The following is a 25,138-nucleotide window of genomic DNA, read 5'->3' as shown; positions in this document are numbered from 1 at the left end:
TCCAATGCTGCAGTCTGCGCTATGTTTATCTGCTTTTAACCTGTCCAGAAGCACTTTATGTAAAGGCTGGGAGACCCGGCAGTAGAAACACCAAGTGTGTTCTGACCCTTCATCTACCAAATCTGACCTCCTTGATATTGGGGATGGTGAGAAACTTTTCCTGGAGACAGTGTGTTGAATTTTTATCCGGACTATACAGTGTGTAGCCTCATTGCATAATTTTTATATATGTATTTCTGAGTAGATTGCTGAACTTTATTCACTGCAATTGGGTGCTCCACTGAATACAGATTTGTGCAAACCATATGTCAATACTTACATGATAGTCTAAATCAGCGATCCCTAACCACCGGTCCGCGGACCAATACCAGGCCACGGATCATTTGGTACCAGGCCATGTTATGTGGTATACGCCCCGGTGGCCGCAGGGAATTTTGGGCGAAAAACCGCACCAAACTGTGGTGCAGTTTTTCGCCTGAAATATCCGCTGCGGAAATCTCCTGAGCATGACGTTTCATCCCAGGAGACTGCTGCAGCCTGTGATTGGCAGCAGTGGTGGTCACATGGGATAAAACGTCATCCCAGGAGGCCAGCCCTGTAACGTCATCCAGGCTTCCTGGGATGATGTTTCATCCCGCGTGACTGCCGCAGCAGTGTTCACATGGGAGGAAATGTCATCCCAGGAGGCCGGCCTGGAGGAAGAACACAGACTTCTGGGTTAGTATACGTTTTTTGTTTTTTTCTGAGTTGCTTTTTTGCGGCGATTCCGCCTCAATAAACGCAATAACTGCTATTCATTGTGGGTTTTACCTCCAATGGAATTCAATGGGGAAAACCCGCAACAAATAAGCAGCGTTTACGCAAATACAATTGACATGTTGTGGAATAAAACTCTGCACCGCATGTCAATACTATTTACGCACCGCGTGGATGACATTTATTCTATCTCATCCCCTTTGCTGCTACTGTATTATGCTGCGGATTTTCCGCAACGAATCCTGTTGTGGAAAGTACGCTGTATTTACGCAATGTGTGAACTGACCCTAACCCCCTCACCGCAACTACCCTGCCTCCGCCAAACATGTTGTTGTCCCCCCCGCTGGTCCGTGGAAAAATTTTCTTGCATGCAACTGGTCCTTGGTGAAAAAAAGTCGGGGACTGCTGGTCTATATGACTCATCTTTAATGTTCCCTTCTTTTTGCAAGGCTGCCATTTCTAGCCGTTGGTTATTCCAGATGCTATTTGAAGAACAAAAATGGAGGAAATCAGCCTTAGGTACAGCCTGCAGAAAAACTCAAACTGTTGAACAGCAAGCAGAGAACATGCAGAAACAACGTATAGTGTTTCAACGCTTGTTTTTGTCCCGCTCCATGCCAAGGAGTTCAGGTAAGAGTCAGTGGCGTTGAAAGATTGTAAGAAGTTCACCATTTACAGACATATGACATCACTAGTTATAAAGTGTCATTTTTTATTGTCCTATTATTTTATTATTGCAAGCAAGAACAATCCAGATTTTATTCATAAGTGGCCAAACTGGAGAAGATTAGATAGCCAGAGTAGCCAGATTCATTTTAAGGGTATTAAATATAATCGGTGAATCAGACAATAGTTTTCATGTGTGTTGGCACACTTGACTAATTCGGGAGGTCCGAACATGCCCGCTAATAAAAACATCTTTAGTATGACCAATCTTTCACAAGTCTGACCAGCATCTGACATTTATGGGTATACTAAGTCCTGTTTCTGGAGCCAGAAGATGCTAATATAAGCTGTCTTGACCTCTTCCAACTATATTCATGGAGATGTTTGTCAATGATCTAAACAATTTCTAGATAGTTTATTATCTCCATTGGCAGATCATGTATAAATTATTGAGCCAATAGATTATATTGTGTTATCAATGATATTTTAAGGATATCAATAAGATAAAATTAAGCCAAAATCAAGCCTAAAAATAAATGTATTTGTCTAGGGCCGCATGCAGGATTTCGCTAAGTGGAGGTTTGCAGGTATGGTGGGACTACAGATAGCTGCCACTCGAACAAGCATTCCTCACACCTTTTCCTTTAACATGCACGCTCTGCGGGAACAAAGGATCTGGCATATTGAAATCCATCTGTCGTCGAGGGGAGAGTTGGCACACCCTCATACTGTACACATTAAATAGTCCTGCCAAACTAACTTTCATCTAATTTGAATGGGAAAATTTATACACAATATTGCCCATATAATGTATCGGTATTATATGTGAGGTGGTCTTAAGGTAGAGTTTGTTATGTTATGGAATTGCGAGTTCAGCAATTCCCCAAAGGCTGCTGGAGACTGCCGGTAGAATGCGTGCAAATAAATCCGCAACCTCAAATCCATCACAACTCTGATTGACAGTGTCTAAGGCTACTCTAAGGTTTTCGCCAAAGCCGATCGCAAGGCAGGATGGTTTTTCTGCATAGAACCCAGGTTTTCTTAGCAGAATTCAGTGTTGGATAAGAGGTGCAATGTAGGCAAATATGAACAGGAACCAGACAGCCAGAGGGTAAACAGAAAGTTCAAAACAGTAAGCAAGTGGATATCAGGTAAAGCAGAGGTCAGAACCAGCCAGGAACAGATAATCAAAATCTGTAAAAAAAAGGGTTATCCAAATACTCGCTGAGGTCAAATTCCAAGAAGTCCAGAAGTCAGAGGTAAAAGGTGTAGGTAAGTAGCTTGATCAAAACACATGAAGACAGAAAAATCACAAGCAAAGAACAGGTGGGGGAAGCTAGGTATAAATACTAACGCTACACCTACACCTGATAGGCAGAAGGACAGAGAAAAGAGATAGGCTCAAAGTAAAACCAGAACTGCCCAGAAGCTAGAACAGTAGTCATGATGATCTTAAGGGAACAGGCGTTTCCTAACAGAGTTGTTAACGCCTTAAAGAGGATCTATCGCTAGTTTGGTAATGCCCAATTTCCTAAATAATCTAATAGGCGCTGTCACACTGATGATGCTAGTGAAAATTGTATCCCAAAACGTTTATTATCTTAAAAGTTCTGAGCTTATTTCTAAATATGCCAATGAGGCTGTACTAGCCAAAGGGGCATTAGCGCTGCTCTTTGTCTGTTTGTGATGTCTGTATGATGCTGTCCAATCAGTGTCATAAAGTTTCTCCCCATCCCTACACAGCGTGATCTCAGCTTCAATTGTGAAATCACTCTGTGTTTACACTTCTGGCCGCAGCTCCTTTAACTACTTAATGACCGCCGGTGGTCATTAATGGGCTTTATTCTACAGCGCCGCCATTCCACGGCGCTGCATTAGAATAAAGTAAACCGAGCAGGGAGCTGTCAAATCTCCCTGCTTTCAGCTGCCAGTGGTAGCTGAGGGCTGGGGGCGTCCCTGCTCGACCGGGTGAGATCGATATTAATATCGATCTCACCCGTTTAACCCTTCAGATGCGGTGCTCAATAGCGTGCACCGCATCTGAGTGGTTTTGGAGAGAGGGAGGGAGCTCCCTCTCATCCCACTGACACCCGGCGATAAAATCGCTGAGTGTCTGTGTCTCCGATGGCAGCCGGGGGCCTAATAAAGGCCCCCAGGTCTGCCTGTAGTAAATGCCTGCTAGGTCATGCCGGAGGCATGACCTAGCAGATGCCTGTCCGTTTTAAAAGGAACAAGCAGTAATACACTGCAATACAAAAGTATTGCAGTGTATTATAATAGCGATCGGAGGATCGCATAGTGAAGTCCCCTAGTGGGACTAGTATAAAAGTAAAAAAAAGTTGAATAAAGTTAATTTAAAAAAATGTGAAAAAGAAAAACCCACTTTTTCCCCTTACAAAATGCTTTACTATTAAAAAAACCCACAATAAAGCAAAAAAGTTACACATATAAGGTATCGCCACGTCCATAACAACCCCGAATATAAAGTTGTTACATTATTTAACCCGCACTGTGAACGCCGTAAAAAATAAAATAAAAATCTATGGAAGAATTGCTGTTTTCTGTTAATCCTGACATAAAAAATGTGATAAAAAGTGATCAAAAAGTCGCATCTACTCTCAAATGGTACCAATAAAAACGACAAGTCGTCCCAGAAAAAACAAGACCTTATACAGCTATGTTGACGCAAAAATTAAAAAGTTATAGCTCTTCAAATGTGACAATGGAAAAATGGAAAAAAAGGCTTGGCCATTAGGGCCCAGAATGCAAGCAGGGGGAAGGGGTTAACACATCGCCTCAGCGCTCATCCAGGGAACATCGGCCTGAAGTATTAACACAGCGTGATCTCGCGATTGAAGCTGAGATCAAGGTGTATAAGGAAGGGGATAAACTATGACACTGATTGGACAGCGTCATACACACAACACAAACACCGCCACAGTGAGAGCAATGTTACCACCCCTTTGGCTAGTATAGCCTAATTTGCATATTTAGAAATAAGCTCAGAACTTTTAAAATAATAAATGTTTTGGGACATAATTTTCACTGGAATTATCAGTGTGACAGAACCTTCTAGATTAGTTACAAGATTGGGCATTACTAAACTAGTGACAGATCCTTGTAATAATGCGGCCTACTTTAGATTTTATTGGTTTTTCATCACTACATTCTGAAAGCCACAACTTTTTTATTTTTCTGTTGACATAGCCTTATGAGGACATGTTTTTTGCAGGACAAGTTGTATTTTTGAGCTTGGAGATAAAACCTGTAAACATGGATAAGAGAGCTATCTCTGGGGAAATCTGTATAGACATTCAACATAAAGCGTTATAGAAGGAAGTCACCTCACGCCACAGTGAAGCTATGGCAGCGTACTCACACCAGATATGCATCATTGCACCTGGAGCTGAACCACATCTCCAACATAGGTGGGAAAACTTAGGGTACATTTGCTGTAATTTGGCGGGGGTTCTATACCATTGAGATCCATTTTTGTAATTGAGTTCCTGAAGTCTACAATAGACTGAGAGCTTATGAGTGAAAAGAAAGGATTCACTCCATTGTTTCAATGAGAAACTACGTCCCAGTTCCCGTTCCCATGCCTGAATAAAACCGGGAGCAGAGTCCTCCGGATCACCCAATAACAGCATACCATAAACTAGGGAGATCGAATGTGAGGGTGCAACAGAGGAAAGGCATAACTAAAGTCTAAAACCTGGGCAGTGAGTTTAGGCATAGGTATCAGAGAGTTCACATAACTCGGGAGTTGATGGTATTGTTACCAATTCCCAGTAGATGTACCAGAATTCCCTACGATGTCTGACAGAGGTCGCACTACATCCCTTATAACTCTTATTGGGTTGCTCATTAGCTAGAGAAACGAAGAGCTACATTCTGTAGCTGCAAATTGCGGGTTACCCACAAGTGGAGTTGGCGGACCCGGGGAGGAGACAAGGCGCAATAGTATTGCAAATCGTTTCCATATATCCAGCAGTGTGGACAAAAATTGAGAAAGACTTGGACTCTTTTCATCAGTGTCCAACGGCAGCCAGCTAGAACATCTTGAAGGAGTCATGGTGGAAGAGGTCCAATATGCAAGTAGAGATAACGGCTTTATGATTCATGGTTTAATGAAGAAAATAATTTTTTGTGTTTATTTCTTTTTTTTATGTTGAGAAAAATATATTAGACTTTTTCAGTTCTCTTTTATGAGACTAGACTGTGCGAGCATTTGACCGCTCATATAATACATTGCAATACTTCTGTATTGCAGTGTATTATGCCTGTCAGCATAAAGGTCAGTTCACACAGCGGATCTTGCATGGCGGGTCCCGCCGCTCAATCCGCGCAGAAATATTACTTCTCCCACTGGGAGGTTCGGGCGGAATCCACCCTGAAGATCGGGCAGGACGCTTCTTTTTCGAGCTAGCTGCAAAAATCAGCTAGTGGGAAAAAGAAGCGTCCAACTCCCATTGATTTGAATGGCCAGTGGAATTTTGCTGTGTGAACAGGGCCTAATGCGAACAGGCATTCTATTAGGTCGTGCCTCTGATAGGTATAGTAAAATTGCAGAGCTTAGGGCCACTGTTAGACCCTGGCTGCCATTGCAACTCATCGGCACCCTGCGATAGCCTCAACTTAGGCTAAAATCTATTCCTACAATTGTATTCTACAAAGGATTAATCGTTTATCTCTTTTCCTCTTCGATTAGCAGTACTTGCACCTGAGTGTGGCATTGTTCGTGGTAGCATTGTTTCGGCATGGGGTGTAGATGTCCTTATGAGAATGACTTCTGTCAATTTTATGGACTGTCTTGAAGAAATAGGTCTAGATCCTGATATCCCAAATAGTGAGCTGATTCCTTTGTTGGACAGAGTACTCAAGGTAGGAAATTATGTGTTTTTACCGACATCAACTTAGATAACCAGAAGAAGCAACAAGTACACTGGCTATATTTTCTTTTCAGATTGCTGGACCTGTCTCTGTTCTTCCTAACAACGTCCTTATACGGCTGGGTCGAATGGCGACTAAGCTTATGGTGCAGCAACTCAAAGCTGTTTCATTGGGAGACTTACAAGTTATGGAGGCTTTTGGAAGACAGCAAGAATGGACTATAAGTCAGGTAAAGAAATGTATAGAAAAAGTATAAGGGTAGAAATACATTGCCCAATTTTGAGTACAATCCTGCAACATGCCTGAATATTCAATAAGCTCAGGAATATTCAGACTTCATTATCCTAAGATTTATTTCTGTATTAATCTCCACAGTTAAATACGTTAGTCAATGGATTCATGCAGTCTCATAATGTCACAGCAAAGGATCTTAATACATTGCACTTGGTGACTCTTGGATATGTAATTTGTGGTCTACCTGAGAAAGACATGGAACAGATGAAGCCGCTGGAATTTTGGTACATTTTTTACTTCCTTAGTAATGTAATCTAGAAGTTGATACCTGTGGTCACTTCTGTTTTGTCTCATTCCACTTGTCTTTAGCTCAGCAGTGATGTATCTAGGCCACCTTGCACTCAGCTGCACTGAGCAACAATTAGAGGCGCTTGCACGGCTCTGCAATGGTAATGACATCTTTGGACCAGTCAGTGGATGGACAGAAGACATTTTTCTCGAGATTGGATCAGTCGCTGGTGAGACACATTTCCAGGTGCACTTGCACTTTTTTGTAACCTTACAAGACTTATTGCAGTACCAAGAGAGATGATTAATCTTGGGGTTATTCTGTTTGGAAAAAAGATGACTAAGGGGCTATTTAAAGGGGTTTTACCAGTCCCTAAAAATCCTCAGGTAAGGCCATCAATAGCTGATCGTTCAGGGTCTGACTTCTGGGACCCCTGCCGATCAGCTGTTTTGAAGGAGGTGCCGCACCCTTAAAGGGGTTTTCCAGTCCCTAAAAATTGATGGCCTATCCTCCAGATAGGCCATCAATAGCTGATCGGTCAAGGTTCAACTCCAATCAGCTGTTTTGAAGGGGGTGCACCACTCGTCATTTCTACTTGCTCACTGTGAATCGTCGACACAGATGTAGCAGCAATTCACATTATTGCAGCCTTCTCCCATTCACTCCAGTGGGAGAAGAAGGCTGCAATACCTGTGAATCGCTGCTTCATGTGTGTCGACGATTCACAGTGATGAAGTAGAAATGACTAATGTTGCACCCCCTTCAAAACAGCTGATTGGAGTTGAACCACGACCAATCAGCTATTGATGGCCTATCTGGAGGATAGGCCATAAATTTTTAGGGACTGGAAAACCCCTGTAAGGGTGGTTTTGCCTTCCTCAGGAACATGATGGATTTGTGTATTTTTTCAACTTAACGAACTGCTACCATGTTTATTATAGCTGGACTGCAAGATATTGAACTTTCTTCCCTGGTCCTAGAGCAGATTCAAGGTCTTACACCTCTTGCGATATCTCTGATCCATCCTAAGAAATTTGCAGTAAGTATAATTAAATCCATGCTAGATTATATTGAATATGATGATGTGCAAATTACTTTACAGCATTTGGAACAAATAAACAATGCAAGCCCTCAGACTAACCACTTCATTCTTCCAGGTATCGTTCTCTTCACAGCAATTGCAACTGTTCTGTTGGTCTCAGGCCAAAGCTGTTACAGAACAACAAAGGAACCTATTGGATATTGAGCAGATGAGAGCTCTTACATTGGCTCTCATTGAAGACAGTGGAAACCAGACATACCGAGGTATTAAACCAGGTGGAATTAGTAACTAATAATAATAAAGTGAGGCCTCTATAAATGTTGCTCCTGCAGACGTTGTGTAATCTGTGTTAGTCTTCAGGATTCTCAGTGACATGATCATGTTTTCTGTCGTAGTAACTGCTCCTCTTGATGTTGTTATCCTTTTCCTCTTCTCCTTTCAGTGTTTTCATGTCTTTCCAGAAGATGAAAAATGAGATTAAGGGTTAATGCTCATAGTGATATTACAGATCCATAATCTGCATATTTCAAAATGGCACTCATTGGATTCTATAGGCCGATACCATATTGTTTTTCCTCTCGGATTCCCTATGAATCTTGCCATGCTCCATCAGGTGCCATATCACAGAGGCACCATAAGGTGGCAGACAGAGGACCTATGGCTGCCAAACAAACTCTGGGCGTACGGCTCTATGGTTTGCATGAGCCCTAAGCTTCAATTTGGTCATTGTGCATGATGTAGTAGACACTTTATTTGGTCAACGACTTACTTCTTTGTGGATAGTATTCTCAAAGTTCTTCAACAACACCAACAAACTTCAATGGCATGAATACATTTCTATATTGACCAGCTTTATTAAGGAACTAAAATATCAAAGCATGGACAATTCTGATATATATCATGTCACAGTTTCATGCCCCTTACAATGTCCTTTTATCTTTTCAGCAGGGAAATCACATGCCGATCACTGTTCATACCACACTTTACTCCATCTCAGCACCCTGCTTCCAGTTCTATATGTATTGTACATTGTGCAACCTACTGTTGTACTCAGTCTTGTAAATCGAAAACAATAAAATGCATGGCGTGCTCCTCCGGTACAATGATCGGTCCTCTGTTATGTGTGACATGAAGATTCTGCAAACCACATACAGGTCATATCATCAGTAGAGACTAATAGGCTGTTTGGGAAATAACCCAAAACGGGATAAACCCTTCAGAAGGGGTTGTCTACTGCTGTACCTCGTCGACCCCATACTATGCCACATCTTGAGCCCCCCAGAGGAATTTCTGTTGGGCCCCTTAAGTAATGCTGGAATAGATGTCACATACTTTTATTTCTTTCTGGAATAAACTCTGGGCTCAATGAAGAGGCAGCATTTGCAACAAAGTTAAACATTTTTCTTTCATCTCCTGCCATAAAAATCTACCTATTTGACATCAGTGCATCTATTTATGTTTTAATTTATGTTTTGTAGAACTGTATGCAAGGGAATGTCTCATTTTATGTTGATATATCTTAATCATTGTATAATAAACAGTTATGCAACTTTTTGAGTTTCAAATCTTCAATATTATAAGGTCTCTGCTTGCTGTAAGTGAATGGGAACATTTTTCCTTTTATAGTACTGAAGGTGTGCTACAATTGTATGCGGTCTAGAAAATCCCCTATGAAATAAACAAACACATGAGCAGTACAAATCTGTCTCCTACGCGTAAAATTTGCTGAAAATTATCAGCGTAGGAAAAAAAAAGGGTTTCAGATGTCCCTATTTAAAGGGCACCTGTCTCATGCAGCTGCCTTTGAACTGGTTTGTAACATGGGGTTCCCTTTTAAAAGAAACACATTTTCAAACAAAATTAACGTTGAACAAGATATTTTACTGAACATAAGTATTGTCACCATGGTACATAAGCACACAGTTACTACCTGTTTATGAGTCACGGACAAGCTTAACGGTTACAACACTAAAACTTAGCTATGTAAGTGAACCGATCAATTGAGATCCATCCATTAGTAAAAACAATCCATTAAGATTATTGCGTTAAAAGAAAAGATTTATAAGATACAGTCGTATTAAAACATATTTATAAGAAATGTGATGTAAACTCATCTACTAATGGAGACGCGTATCCATGATGTGTAGTAATTATTAGTATGTTAGTTACCACAAATAATATAAAAAGTAAAGAATAAAGGTTTATATAATCTGATTATGGCAGGTAGAGGATGTATCATAAGGGGTTGTCCAAAAAAACGGGGGATGGGGGGCAATTTCAGTTGCTATTTTCAGATTGTTTGTTCAGGCCATCTGCAGTGATACTGAAATTATATATCCAGAAGAATTCCCTATTTTTAAGTGATTGGAAACAGTTATGTACCTTACTAAAGGTAATTTCTATTGGTGTGATTGTTAAATCAAAAATGCCTTTGTGAGTTTGGCAAAGATGTCTAGACACACTGTGTTTCATAAAACAGTTGCTTGTAGTGGACCTATGTTTATTCACCCTGGCCCTTAGGGTCTGTTTTGCCTCCCTATCTACTGAAGCTCGCATTTTCATTCAATATGGTATATAACATACATAGAAGAGCAATTCATAAATTGTTGGATAGCGAAGTACTCTTTCGTGACATTAGATTTAACTATATTTTTGCAGGGACTGAGGTTGGGACAGCATAGGCATCTGTGTGTCGCATCTAGGGCTGGGCAATTATGACCTAAATCAAAATCACGATTAATTGAACATGCATCCTCGATTACGATAATTTAGACCACACCCCTTTTTGCATACCACACCTCCTATTTGCATGCTACGCCATTAAATTTATATTTATCCCCTGAGCCTGCTGTATACTACTGTATATAATATACCTCCTGACACTGCCCCCACACAGTATAATGCTCCCATATCTGCCCCCACACTGTATAATGCCCGTATAGCTGCCCCCACACAGTACAATGCTCCCCATAGCTGCCACCACACAGTATAATGCCCCCATAACTGTCCTCCACACCGTGTAATGCCCCCAATAACTGTCCTCCACACCGTATAATGCCACCCATAACTGTCCTCCACACAGTATAATGCCCCCATAACTATCCTCCACACAGCATAATGCCCCCATAGCTGTCCTCCACACAGTATAATATCCCCATAGCTGCTCCTACTCTGTATAATGCCACCCCAGCTGCCCCCAATAGTGCCTGATAGAAATAATAATATACTCACCTAATCCCGTTCCAATGACGAGTTGAGGCGATCCCTTTGCTCCTCTGGTCTGTACGGCGTAGACAGGCGCAATGAAGTCACTGTCTCTCATCCAGCGAAACATAGTGAATGGTAGAGCCTGGACCTTACAGTACCCTGCCCTACCATTGGATTCAACTGTATCTGCGTCCTGAAGATGCAGATATAGTTTAAACTGTGAAAAAATAATTGATAAAACGGAAAGTCGCAAGATGACATTGATTAATTGCGCTGAATTTCGATTTAGATTATTTTTCTATTAATTGCCCAGCCCTAGTCGCATCTATATGAACCTATATGTTTTGGAAATATAAGTGACAACTATGTCCGACTTAGGAGGCAGTTGTTTTAGCCTGCTTGGAGCACCTTTTCAGGGAACACAATATAAGATCGGTGGGGATCTGACTCTCTCTCCCCCTCCCTGCCAATTAGCTGTATGAATGGGACTGTGGTGCAATAGCTTACAAATGTAATGGCGCGTGTACCAACCAGGGGAAGAAACATGTATACAATGAAGAGGCTGCGGCGCTCTTCATTGTATATAGTCAACTTTTTAAAACAGTGCACGCTGTATGCTAATTCCTCTATAAAGGGTCATGGGGTGGTGACGCTATGCTGAAGAGTCACATAGTCCTGTCTCCAAACTAACCTTTCCTGTTATGGAATTGCAAGTTCAGCAATTCCCCACGGGCTGCTGGAGACTGCCGGTAGAAAGCGTACAAATAAATCCGCAACCTCAAATCCGTCACAACTCTGATCGACAGAGTCTAAGACTACTCTAAGGTTATCGCCAGAGCCGACCGCAAGGCAGGATGATTTTTGCTGCATAGAACCCAGGTTGTCTTAGCAGAGTTTAATGTTGGATAAGAGGTGCAATGCAGGCAAACCTGAACAGGAACCAGACAGCCAGAATGTCCAAAACAGTAAGCAAATGGATATCAGGTAAAGCAGAGTTCAGATAATCAAAACTGGTAAACAAATGGTTATCCAAATACATGCCAAGGTCGATTTCCAAGAAGTCCAGAAGTCAGAGATAAAGGGTGTAGGTAAGTAGCTTGGTCAAAACACATGCAGACAGGAAAATCACAAGTAAAGTACAGGTGAAGGTATAAATACTAACCCTACACCTGATAGGCAGAAGGACAGAGAAAAGAGATAGGCTCAAAGTAAAACCAGGACCGCCCAGAAGCTAGAACAGTAGTCCTGTTAATCCTAGGGGAACAGGTGTTTTCCTAATAGTACCCCCCTTTCACCGGACTCTTAAACCTTGGCCTAGGTTTCAAAGGAAACTTTGAATGAAAAATCCCAACTAAACTACTAGCATGTACTGAATGGGCAAGAACCCAAGTTCGGTCTTCTGGCCCATACCCCTTCCATTGCACAGAGTACTGGAGAGTACCCCTGACCATTCTAGAATCCACAATCCTCTGAACCTCAAACTCCATATCTCCGTCTACACGAACTGGAGGAGGAGGTTTCCTGAGTGGATTAGATGGTGTAATAAAATTTTTTAGGAGAGAGTTGTGAAAAACATCATGAACTTTAAAAGAAGAAGAGCCAGACGAAAAGATACAGGGTTAATAATTTAAACAATTTCATATGGACCAATAAATCTGGGGCAAACTTACGAGAAGGCACTTTAAGTCGCAGATTTTTTAGTAGAAAGCCACACCTTTTCACCCTCACTAAACACAGGACCCACCGTACGTTTTTTGTTAGCATTTTTCTTTTGAATAACTTGGAAGTTCCTCAGGTTCAATTGAACCTGAGCCCAAACTGTGCACAGTTTATTTGATTCAACTTCTACCTCAGGGTTATCACTAGAAGAGGCGGAAAATGAACCAAAACGAGGATGAAAACCATAATTACAGAAAAACTGCGAGGTATAGAGAGAAACATGGTGGCGATTATTTATAGCAAACTCTGCTAAAGGAAGATATGACACCCATTCAACCTGGTTATCAGCAATATAACACCTAAGATATTGTTCCAAGGTTTGATTTAAAACGCACGGTTTGACCATTGGTCTCAGGATAACTGTACACCAAGTTTCTTACAGAAAGCGCTCCAGAAACTAGCCACAAATTGTACACTTCTATCTGAGACAATATTTTCCAGAATACGATGCAGACTAACCACTTGATCAATAAATAATTTAAACAGAGATTTGGAATCAGGGAGTTGCGGCAATGGAAAAAAATAACACATTTTATTGAAACGGTCCTCCACAGCCCAAATGACAGTTTTCTCTTCAGAGGGAGGCAAATCGGTGATAAAATCCATAAACAGATGAGAGCAAGGTTTCTGTGGAACAGACTATGGTAGTAGTCCACCCATAAGACGAATTCAAGGAGACTTAGCACGAGCACAGACATCACAAGCAGAGACATAGGAACTCACATCACGAGATAAAGATGGCCACCACTAGAACCGGGAGCCAAATTTTTTTTAGTACCAGTTATCCCTGGATGGCCACACAAAACAGAATCATGTAACTCATTGAGCAAACTAAGTCTGAACTGAGGAGGTACAAACAACTTCTCAGCAGAAATGGGTTGCGGAGCAAGTTGCTGACATTCTTTAACCCCTTGAGGACCAAGCTCATTTTGGCCTTCAGGACCAGACCCATTTTTTCAAATCTGACATGTGTCACTTTATGTGGTAATGACTTGGGAATGCTTTTACCTATCAAAGCAATTCTGAGATTGTTTTCTCGTAACTTAATGTACTTTATGATAGTGGAAAAATGTTTTCGATAAATTCAATATTTATTAGTGAAAAACACCAAAATTTTGTAAAAAATTGCAAAAATTAGCATTTTTCTAAATGTAAATGTATCTGCTTGTAAGACAGGCAGTTATACCACACAAAATTGTTGCTAATTAACATCCCCCATATGTCTACTTTAGATTGGCATCGTTTTTTGAACATCCTTTTATTTTCTAGGATATTACAAGGCTTAGAACTTTAGCAGCAATTTCTCATATTTTCAAGAAAATTTCAAAAGGCTATTTTTACAGGGGTCAGTTCAGTTGTGAAGTGGCTTTCAGGGCCTTATATATTAGTAACCACGAATAAGTCACCCCATTTTAAAAACGTCACCCCTCAAAGTATTCAAAACAGCATTTAGAAAGTTTCATAACACTTTAAACGTTTCACAAGAATTAAAGCAAAGCAGAGGTGAAATTTTCACATTTCATTTTATTTTGCAGAAATTCATTTTTAATCTATTTTTTTTGTAACACAGAAGGTTTTACCAGAGAAATGCAACTCAATATTTATTGCCCAGATTCTGCAGTTTTTAGAAATATCCCACATGTGGCCCTAGTGTGCTAAGGGACTGAAGCACTGACCTCAGAACCAAAGGAGCACGTAGTGGATTTTGGGCCTCCTTTTTATTAGAAAATATTTTAGGCAGGTTTGAAGGGCTCTTGCGGTGCCAAAACAGTGGAAACCCCCCAAAAGTGACCCCATTTGGGAAACTACACACCTTAAGGAAATTATCTAGGGGTATAGTGAGCATTTTGACCCTGCAGTTTTTTTGCAGAAATTATTGAAAGTAGGCCGTGCAAATGAAAATCTACATTCCTTCAAAGAAAATGTAGGTTTAGCTAATTTTTTCTAATTTCCACAAGGACTAAAGGAGAAAAAGCACTGCAACATTTGTAAAGCTATTTCTCCCGAGTAATACAATACCCCACATGTGGTAATAAACGGCTGTTTGGACAAATGGCGGAGCTTAGAAGGGAAAGCGCGCCATTTGGCTTTTGGAGCTTAAATTTAGCAGGAATGGTTTGCGGAGGCCATGTCACATTTGCAAAGCCCCTAAGGGACCAAAACAGTGAAAATGCCAAAAAAGTGACTCGATTGAAAAAACGACACCCCTTGAGGAATGTATCTAGGGGTGTAGTGAGTATTTTGACCCCACAGGTGTTTCATGGATTTTATTAGAATTGGGCAGTGAAAATAAAAAGAACCCTTTTTCTTCAATAAGGTGTAGCTTTAGCTAAATATTTTTCATTTTCTCAACAAATAAAGGAAAAAAAGAACCCCTAACACTTGTAAAGCAAATTCTCCCGCTTACGGCAATACCCCACACGTGGTCATAAACTGCTGTTTGGGCACACAGTAGGGCTCAGAAGGGAAGGAGCGCCATTTGCTTTTAGAGGACAGATTTTGCTGCATTTGGTTTCTGGTCGCTATGTCGCATTTGCAAAGTCCCTGTGGGACCAAAACAGTGGATCCCTCCCAGAAGTAAAACCCTTTTGGAAACAACACCCCTCAAGGTATTCACCTAGGGGTGTAGTGAGCATGTTAACCCCGCAGGTGTTTTGCAGAAATTAGTGTGCACACGATGTTGGAGAGTGAAAATGGGATTTTTTTCCATAGGTATGCCAATATGTGGTGCCCAGCTTGTGCCACAATAACAAGACAGCTCTCTAATTATTATGCTGTGTTTCCCTGTTTTAGAATCACCCTACATGTGACCCTAATCTTTTGCCTGAAGATTCGACCAGGCTCAGGAGTGAAAGAGTACCATGTAAAATTGAGGCCTAATTTGGCGACATATAAAGTATTGATTCACAATTGCAGAGGCTCTGATGTGAAATAATAAAAGAAACCCCTGACAAGTGACCCCATTTTGGAAACTATTTATTAAGGGGTGTAGTGAGCACTTTCACCCCATGTGTCTTTTTCCTAAATGATTGCGCTGCGGAAGGTGCAAATTAAAATTTTTCCCTAGATATGCCAATTCAGTGGCAAATATGTCGTGCCCAGCTTGTACCACTGGGGATACACACCCAAAAATTGTTAAAAGTGTTCTCCCAGGTATGGCGATGCCATATATGTGGAAGTAAACAGCTGTTTGGGCACACTGTAGGGCTCAGAAGGGGGGGAGCACCATTTGGCTTTTGGAGCGTGGATTTTGCTTGGTAATAGTTTTGTTTGGAGTTTAGCTGGTGTTTCAGTTTATAATGTGGGGCATATGTGAGCTGGGCAGAGTACATCAGGGGCATAGTCGGGTGGTATAATAATAAGGTAAAAAATAAAAAAAATAATCCATAGATGTGTGTTATGCTGTGAAGCAATCCTTTCTGTACAGGCCGGTGTCGCACTGATATATGGCGTCCTTTCTTATGCCCCTTTTGGTCCACACTCCGCACCTTTGTAGTTTTGGGAATTTTGCCGGGAAAGTGTTGTCCTGGTATAATACGGGCACCATCGCTTCCAGCATACAGTATCTATGCCATTATGAATGATAATAAGAAATGTGGGGTCGGGGACATCTTTGTGTGACATTACTTCTGTGTTGTAGAAACTACATATATATCTATGTCATTATGAATGATAATAGGAAATGTGGGGCCGGGGACATCTTTGTGTTAAATTACTTCTGTATTGTAGAAACAAATCGCAAACAAATCGCAGGTCGCCGTCGGGTTTCCATGGCAGCCGGGGGCCTAACAAAGACCCCCAGGTCTGCCTTCAGCAAATGCCTGTTAGGCGATGCCAGAGGCATGGCTTAACAGATTGCCTGTCAGATTTACACTGACAGGCAATAATGCTTTGGTATACTAAGTATACTAAAGCATTATATATGCGATTGGCAGATCGCATAGTGAAGTCCCCAGTTAAATAAAGTTTGTGAAAAAAAAAAAAATACAGTCAAAATCAAATAAAACAATTTTTTTTGCCCAAAGAGTGATTTTATTTAGTAAAGGTCTCAAAACAAATAACACATACACATATATGGTATCCCCGCGATCGTAATGACTTGAACAATAAATTGAACACATTAATTAAACCACCGGATGAGCGGCGTTCGTAAAAAACGCAAAAAACTACGGCAAAATTCTCTCTTTTCTCATATTCCCCCCATAAAAAAAAAAAATAAAAGTTAATCTATAAGTCCTATGTACCCCAAGATAGTACTAATGAAAACGACACATTGGCCCGCAAAAATCAAGCCCACATATGGCCACATTGACGGAAAAATACAAAAATTACGTCTCTTGGAATGCGGCGATGCAAAAACAAGTAATTTTTTTCTAAAAGGGTTTTTATTGTGCAAACGTCGGAAAACATATAAAACCTTTACATATTTGGTATCCCCGTAATCGTGCCGACCCATAGAATAAAATTAACATGTTATTTACGCTGCATAGTAAACGGCGTAAATTTATAACGTGAAAATTAATGCTGGAATAGCTGCTTATTTTCAATTCTCTCCTAAAATAAAGTTAATAAAAGTTAATCAATATATTATAAGCATCTAAAAATGGTACAATTACAAAATACAACTCGTCCCGCAAAAAACAAGCCCTTATACGGCTATGTCGACGGAATAAAAAAAAAAGTTACGACTCTTGGAATGTGACCGTGAAAAAACAAAAAATAATCCTTGGTCATTAACGTGCAAAATGGCCCGGTCATTAAGGGGTTAAAATGTTCTCAAAAAGCAGGTGCATCTGAAATGCCTATTTCTAACTTCTTCCAGCTGCTTTCAGACCTTCCGCTCACAGCAGACAGTGAGGCCTCATTTACACGAGCGTGTGCGTTTTGCGCACGCAAAAACGCAGCGTTTTGCGTGCGCAAAAGGCACTTGACAGCTCCGTGTGTCATCAGTGTATGATGCACGGCTGCGTGATTTTCGCGCAGCCGCCATCATAGAGATGAGGCTAGTCGACGTCAGCCACTGTCCAGGGTGCTGAAAGAGTTAACTGATCGGCAGTAACTCTTTCAGCACCCTCGACAGTGAATTCCGATCACCATATCGAGTAACCTGTTTAAAAAAAAAGAGGTTCGTACTTACCGAGAACTTCCCGGCCGTTGCCTTGGTGACGCGTCCTTGGTGACGCGTCCTTGGTGACGCGCCTCTCTTGACATCTGGCCCCACCTCCCTGGATGACGCGGCAGTCCATGTGACCGCTGCAGCCTGTGCTTGGCTTGTGATTGGCTGCAGCTGTCACTTGGACTGAATTGTCATCCCGGGAGGTCAGACTGGAGGAAGAAGCCGGGAGTTATCGGTAAGTCAGAACTTTTTTTTTTTTACACGTTCACGTATATTGGGATCGGAAGTCACTGTCCAGAGTGCTGAACCAGTTTAACTCTTTCAGCACCTTGGACAGTGACTGTCTCCTGCCGGGTTCGGTCAAAACGAGTTCGGCCGAACCCGGTGAAGTTCGGTTCGCTCATCTCTAAGACACTCCGTTCGGATGTTTGTAAACAGAAAAGCACGTGGTGCTTTTCTGTTTACATTCAGTTTGACAGCTCTTGAGCGAATCACGCAGTTTGAACGTAAGTGCTTCCGTGCGGCATGCGTGGTTTTCACGCACACATTGACTTCAATGGGTGCGTGATGCGCGAAAAACACACGATTATAGAACATGTCGTGAGTTTTACGCAATGCACTCGCGCTGCGCAAAATTCACGCATTGTCTGCACTGCCCCATAGAGTAATATATGTGTGTACGACACGCGTGAAAAGCACGCGCGTCGCACACGCGTATATTACGCTCGTGTAAATGAGGCCTGACTCGGGATCAGACAGACCCACCTCACCGCCATTACCTGCCGTGCTGATAGCATCTTCTAGCCTGCAGGGAGCACAGCTTCATAACAGTCCGCTCATGGAAGTTACGGAACAGAATGATGTCCCCTCTGTCAAGTGAGTCAGATTTGCAGAAGCTTCAAGACCGGCCCTTCACTGGAAAGAGTGGGAAAGATGGAGACGCTAACAAAGGGCGTCTGCCCCAAGATGGCGGAGGAGCCTCATGTCGACCTAGCAGGGTGGAAAATAAAACTCCCTTATCTGATGCAGATAAACTGCTTCCAGCCGGACAAGGTGAGGATGTGCCAGTGTTTCTACTCTAGCCCGGTACCCTGGAAAATTACTGAGTGGAATGACTTTTTACACACACCACCTTATGCTGGGACAGAGATGACGGCCTCCTCCTCAGATGAGGATCCGAACCTGCCTCTGACTTGCTTGCCTAACCGACATAGTCGGCTTATCTCATATGACCCTTTATTACAGCTTCCTCCTTTTTGTTGGAATATTACATCTGCAGTTTAATGCTGGAGGAACTATCTTGAACTGACAGTAGATGGCGCTGTGTTAACTATTAGTTATTATCTATGTGTAGCTCCTCTAGTGATGATGTGTAGGTTATCTCTGGTATTCTCCATCTTGATATTGTTACTGATGTTGGTTGCTGTTTGTCCCAAGTAAAAACCAGTTTGATTCTCCCACAATGTCTGAATGCTGCTGAAAGCTTCAAATACTGCAACAGGTTATGGGCCCAGCCACAGACAAGGAACAGAACAGCACAGCTCGGTGATCAGACTGATACCAGGAATCATCCAGAGGTCTCATCTCCTGAATACAAGTAACATATAACTAAGATGCCGGCAGCTCAGAGCTGAGACTTACAGTGGCCAAACTGAACAATGACAAGTACCAGCTATGGAAGTGTAAAGTGGAAATGTTACTATCCAGAGATGACTTGCGGGAGGTCATTACTACAGAGAGACCAGAGATCAATTATCAGGAAAGGGACAAGAAAAACAGACAGGCCAGGGCCACCATAAGCTTATTAGTGGAGGACGACCAACTTATCCACATCAGACATGACAGCGCTGCAAAAGTCATGTGGGACGCACTGCAGAAGCTGCATGAGAGATCCAGGGTAAATAGAAAGTTATTTCTGCAGAGAAAACTGTATAAAATGAGACACAACATAGAAAAAGATCTGCAGGAGGGAATGCAATGCTGGAGGCGGCTGCACAACTGAGGTCAGTCGGTGAGGACATTAAAGACAGCCATGTTGTAGCCATCCTGCTATGTAGTTACCGGACTCATACGCTGCACTGATCAATGCGCTGGAGACAAGACCGGAGGCAGATCTGACACTAGAATGTGTGAAGACCCGGCTAGTAGATGAATACCAGCGAAGAAATGAAATTATGCAGCACTCCACATCAAGTGACACTGGAATAGCTCTTAAAGCTGCAGAGACAAAATATCAAAAGAAGGAAACGAGCAACAAACAGGGACACCTAAAGAAAGACCGTACAATATGGAAAGCGGAACAGCAGAAACTATTTCCAAAAGATCAAACCCACAATCTCTGATCCTTGTGCAGATAATTGGGATGGCACCTTTAACAGGTTCCCGACCGCTGGCTGTATTTATACGGCCAGCGGTCAGGGTCTCTGAAGTCCGCCGTATAGACTAATTACGACGGCACTTCATAAACAGTGCACGCGCGATCGCGTGCACACAGCCCTGTGCCCACGCTGTTACCAACAGCTCTGGGCACTGGGCAGAGTATCAGGGACCAATCTGATGGTCCCTGAACATGTGGTCGCTGTGAAAACCTATCACAGCGATCACATTTGTTTTATTTTGACTTTTCTGGCAGTAAATCTCCTGCCTCTTTTCTTCTCCTCGCACATTGTTTCAGTGTGAGGAGAAGAAGAGACTCGAGAGAATTGCTGCCAGAAGAATACAAGATTACAGTTACAAAAAAAATACAGTTACACTATAAAACATTCTCTGTATAGATAGATTTCTATCTATCTATACAATCTATCCATCTATCTTTTTTTTTATCTACCTTTCTTTCTTTTATTCTATTAGAATAGGCAGGTAGGGAGTATATAATTATATATATATCCACATATATATAATATATATAGCAATAGCGGTTTATTTTTTTGTTAGCGGTAGTGTAGATATATATACCAGTTAGTTTGTGTGTTTTATAAAAAAAAAAAAAGTTTGTTTAGTTAGTGTTAGCGACGTTATGGCGAGGAAGTTTTTTAGCGCTGAGGAGGCATACGCCATGCTGTGGTCTGAGTCGTAGACCGCATCAGAGATGGCGTCCGAGATGGAACCTGTTTTAGGTAGTGACGATGACAGCGTCACTTCAGGTTCATCTTCAGGGGACGTTGTCCCTGATGCAGTTGAAACTGCAGAACATGAAAGCGCAGGGCCAAGTAGCGCTGTAGCACGGGACAGCCTGGTCCCTCCAGTTCAGGCTCTTGTATGGGCACCTGCTCCATCTTTTGGGTCTAGAATCCACAGATTTACTGCCACTCCTGGTATAACCGTGGACAATACAAATTTTGTCCAAATGGATTACTTCCATTTATTTATAACTGACGACCTCCTAAATATGATTGTCCACGAAACTAATTTATATGCTGTTCAATATATAAGGCAGAAACCTTCGTCCACCCATGCCAGAGATTGGACGCCCACCAATTTGCTGGAATGAAAAAAAAATTTGGGGCTCATCCTAAATATGGGTGTTGTAAAAAAGCCCTCCATTAGGTCTTACTGGTCAACAAGACCCGCCCAAGCCACCCCAGTGTATTCTGCAGTAATGCCCAGGTCTCGTTATGAGACAATAATGAGGTTCCTCCACTTCAACAACAACGCACAGGCCCCCCCAAGTACCGATGCAAACCGGGATCGGTTGTTCAAAATAAGACCACTGATAAATTCCCTCAATAATTTATTCCTGCAACTCTACACCCCTGAGCAGAATGTAAGCGTGGACGAATCCCTCTTCAACTTTCATGGCAGACTTAGCTTTCGCCAATATCTACCTTCCAAAAGGGCAAGATATGGCGTTAAGCTTTATAAATTGTGTGAAAGCGGGTCAGGATATACCACCTCCTTCAGGATTTATGAAGGGCGGGACCGCACAATAAATGTTCCTAGATGCCCCCCTGATCTTTCCACCAGCAGTAAGATCGTGTGGGAGATAATGCAGCCTCTGCTTCACAAGGGGTACCACCTGTACTGTGATAATTTTTATTCCAGTGTGCCCCTGTTTAGGCATTTGCATGCTGCAAGGACTGGGGCATGTGGTACCATGCGCAAAAAAACTAATTGGTTTTCCGCAGCAATTAGTGGGGAAGCGCATGGTAAAGGGGGACTCCTGTGCTTATGCATCTGAAGAATTGCTGGCGGTCAAGTACAGGGATCGCAAAGATGTGTATGTGCTAAGCACAATACATACCCCAGGAACAGTGGCAGTGAGGGAAAGGGGGGCAAGATCGGACAAGCACAAGCAGTGAGCGTGTCCGAATATAACAAGTACATGGGGGGGAGGATTTAAGCGACCAGGTTTTACAGCCCTATTCATTGGAGCGAAAAACAGAAACCTGGTACAAAAAAGTGGCCATTTATCTGTTACAGGTGGCCATCCACAACTCATTTGTGCTCTACAAAAAAAACAGAGGCAGAGACACATACCTGGATTTCCAGGGGAAAATTATTGAAGGCCTCATTTTTGATGTTCAGGACACCAGAGAATGCCCCCAGTCTGAGGATGTCACGCGACTGACTGAAAGACACTTCATCAGTCGGATTCCCCCAACACCAACCAGATGCAACCCCCAGAAAAGGTGCCGCATCTGCAGAAAAGACGGGCACCGCAAAGATTCCCGATATTTCTGTCCCTCATGTCCATCACAACCAGGCCTGTGCATTGAGCCATGTTTAAAAAAATACCACACTGTTCTGCATTATTAGATTTTAGTTAATTAGTTGAAAATATATTTGCCCTACATTACATTTTTATTTTTCCCCTGATTTTACTCCAAGGGTGAGGGAGGGAATGGGTGGGGGGTGGATGTGTTTGCATATTTTCTAAAGTTCATCTGCTGGAGAGCACCATTTGCATAAACCTGCAATTTCTTATTTTAGAAAACCCAAAAAAATAAATTCCCATTATACCCCTAGATTAATATTTTGGGATTTCTGCTTCAAGAGCAGATATTTTGGAAGTGTTATAGAAACTCTGTTGAGTTTTGTAAAACCAGCTTTGAAAAAAGGCGATTTGTGAAATAAGCTTCTTCCATCGTCCGCACTCCTACATCTCTATGTGATAAATAAGACACACATATTTCAAGAAACTTTCAGAAGAAAACTGGACTATCTAAAAATATGATAAACCCCTTGAAGAAAACCTTGTGGGGTCTACTTGTGTGAATTAAGTCATTTATTGGGGTGTTTCTAATGTTTCAGCAGCATTAGGCCCCCCAGAAAACAGTATGCGGCTATAAAATCAAGTGCAGAATTCCTGGACCGAAAAGGCCATAAAGCCTCCTTTTATGCCAAGCCCTGGCACATGCCCGCACAGTGAATAAGGCACACATATTTTGTATTCCCATGCACGGGAGAAGGGGAAGAATGTGAAAGGAGATGAATTTTGTCCGTGGTCTATATCGTGTGTGAAAAATACTAGCCTAAACTGATGCATTTGCTAAAAAAAAGCTGATTTTATTTTGTTCCATCTTATTCAAGAAACTTTCAGAAGAAAACTGGACTTGCAAAAAATATGATAAACCCCTTGAAGGAAACCTTGTGGGGTCTACTTGTGTGAATGAAGTCATTTATGGGGTGTTTCTAATCTTTCAGCAGCATTACACCCCCCAGAAAACAGTATGCTGCTGTTAAGGATCTGCCAGGCACAGCTTCTGTATCCACGCCCATAGGTAATCAGTCTGCACCTGCTTCTATGTCTGTGAGACTGACTCCATCTTCCACCACTCAGGATGGCAGGCTTAGGAGTGGGAGAGCCTATCACAGCCTGGCCAGACGGAGCTAGCTCCCGCCCTCTGTCTATTTATACCTGCCTTTCCTGTTCCTCCTTGCTTGTGATTCTTCTCGTTTTGTTTCCTGGCCCTGCTGCAGCTTCTTGTACCATTTGACCCTGCTTCATATTGACCCTGGCTTACTGACTACTCTCCTGCTCTGCGTTTGGTACCTCGTACACTCCTGGTTTGACTCGGCTTGTTCACTACTCTCCTGCTCTGCGTTTGGTACCTCGTACACTCCTGGTTTGACTCGGCTTGTTCACTACTCTCCTGCTCTGCGTTTGGTACCTCGTACACTCCTGGTTTGACTCGGCTCGTTCACCACTCTTGTTGCTCACGGTGTTGCCGTGGGCAACTGCCCCTTTTCCCTTGCTTCTGTGTACCCTTGTCTGTTTGTCTGTCGTGCACTTATTGAGCGTAGGGATCGTCGCCCAGTTGTACCCCGTCGCCTAGGGCGGGTCGTTGCAAGTAGGCAGGGACTGAGTGGTGGGTAGATTAGGGCTCACTTGTCTGTTTCCTTACCCCCATCATTACAGCTGCTATAAAATCAAATGCAAAATACCTGGACCGAAAAGGCCAAAAAGCCTCCTTTTATGCCAAGCCCTGGCGCATGCCCGCACAGTGAATAAGGCACACATATTTGGTATCCCCATGCACAGGAGAAGTGGAAGAATGTGAAAGGAGATGAATTTTGTCAGTGGTCCATACTGTGTGTGAAAAATGCTGGCATAAACTGACGCAATTGCTAAATTCTTGCATTTTTTTCCAATTTTGCCCACTTTAGAGAAAAAAAAAAATTATATATACTGACAAATGCCACTAAAACAAAGCCCTATCTGTCCTTTAAAAAGAGTGTAAAATTCAAAGATGAACTTTATTCACCTGCAGAGTTATAGTCATCTAAAGAAGCGCATAGCAAAATTGTGAAATTTGCTCTGGTCACTTAGCTGTCAAACAGCCTAGTCCTTAACCGGTTAAAGTGACAAATGGCCATATTGCATGGCTGGTGTATTGACTCTGAAGCAACAAGTCACATGACAAGTGATAAAAGTTTTTTTTATAGAACTTGACTTGACTCAAGAAAGTGAACCGTTGCCACGTGTGCCGCAAAAAAGTTGATTAGCCCCATGTACCCCTGAGGACGCTACTAGCTAGCGAAACATGTCGGGGGGGCTTTAAAGTGTGTTTTTAATTCCTGTCCTAGCCGAATTTAATGCCGATTCACTAAGTGTGGCTTCTACCTCGTAACTGACTCTAATTCAGTCAGTATTCACCCTGGCCGTTTGAATGATCTGCCGAGCCTTTTAGCTGGCTGTTTTCACTTTTACTTCGGCACTTTGACAGTGATAATTTTAAACTGACGTTTATGTGGTCTGTCCTTTGCTACACGTAGC

At 42.2% G+C, this 25,138-nt stretch overlaps 1 protein-coding gene and 1 long non-coding RNA gene across 5 annotated transcripts in view; one reads left to right on the top strand and one right to left on the bottom strand.

Annotated features, from left to right (window-relative positions):
* Positions 1-1,207: 1,207 nt before the first annotated feature.
* LOC142749853 (stereocilin-like) lies at positions 1,208-9,368 on the top strand. 3 transcript variants are annotated; one of them, XM_075858382.1, is made up of 8 exons: positions 1,208-1,386; positions 6,137-6,306; positions 6,389-6,544; positions 6,691-6,833; positions 6,919-7,067; positions 7,780-7,877; positions 7,996-8,143; positions 8,826-9,368. In XM_075858382.1, exons 1-8 carry the CDS (start codon positions 1,236-1,238, stop codon positions 8,954-8,956), a joined length of 1,146 nt encoding a protein of 381 aa, XP_075714497.1. In that variant the 5' UTR covers positions 1,208-1,235; the 3' UTR covers positions 8,957-9,368. The 3 variants fall into 3 exon arrangements, with proteins under 3 accessions (XP_075714497.1, XP_075714499.1, XP_075714496.1); XM_075858384.1 differs by having other exon boundaries at positions 6,134-6,306; positions 7,819-7,877; XM_075858381.1 differs by having other exon boundaries at positions 6,134-6,306.
* Positions 7,765-25,138, bottom strand: part of LOC142749854 (uncharacterized) — a 33,557-nt gene continuing 16,183 nt past the window's right edge. For both annotated transcript variants that reach the window (XR_012882478.1, XR_012882477.1), the window contains one exon: positions 7,765-8,333. This is a non-coding gene — a long non-coding RNA (uncharacterized LOC142749854). The remainder of the gene's footprint in view (positions 8,334-25,138) is intronic.

Source organism: Rhinoderma darwinii, chromosome 3, assembly GCF_050947455.1.
Source record: "Rhinoderma darwinii isolate aRhiDar2 chromosome 3, aRhiDar2.hap1, whole genome shotgun sequence".
Classification (NCBI taxonomy): domain Eukaryota; kingdom Metazoa; phylum Chordata; class Amphibia; order Anura; family Rhinodermatidae; genus Rhinoderma; species Rhinoderma darwinii.
The sequence above is the reverse complement of the archived record's forward strand: the minus strand, read 5'-3'. Positions and strand labels throughout refer to the sequence as shown.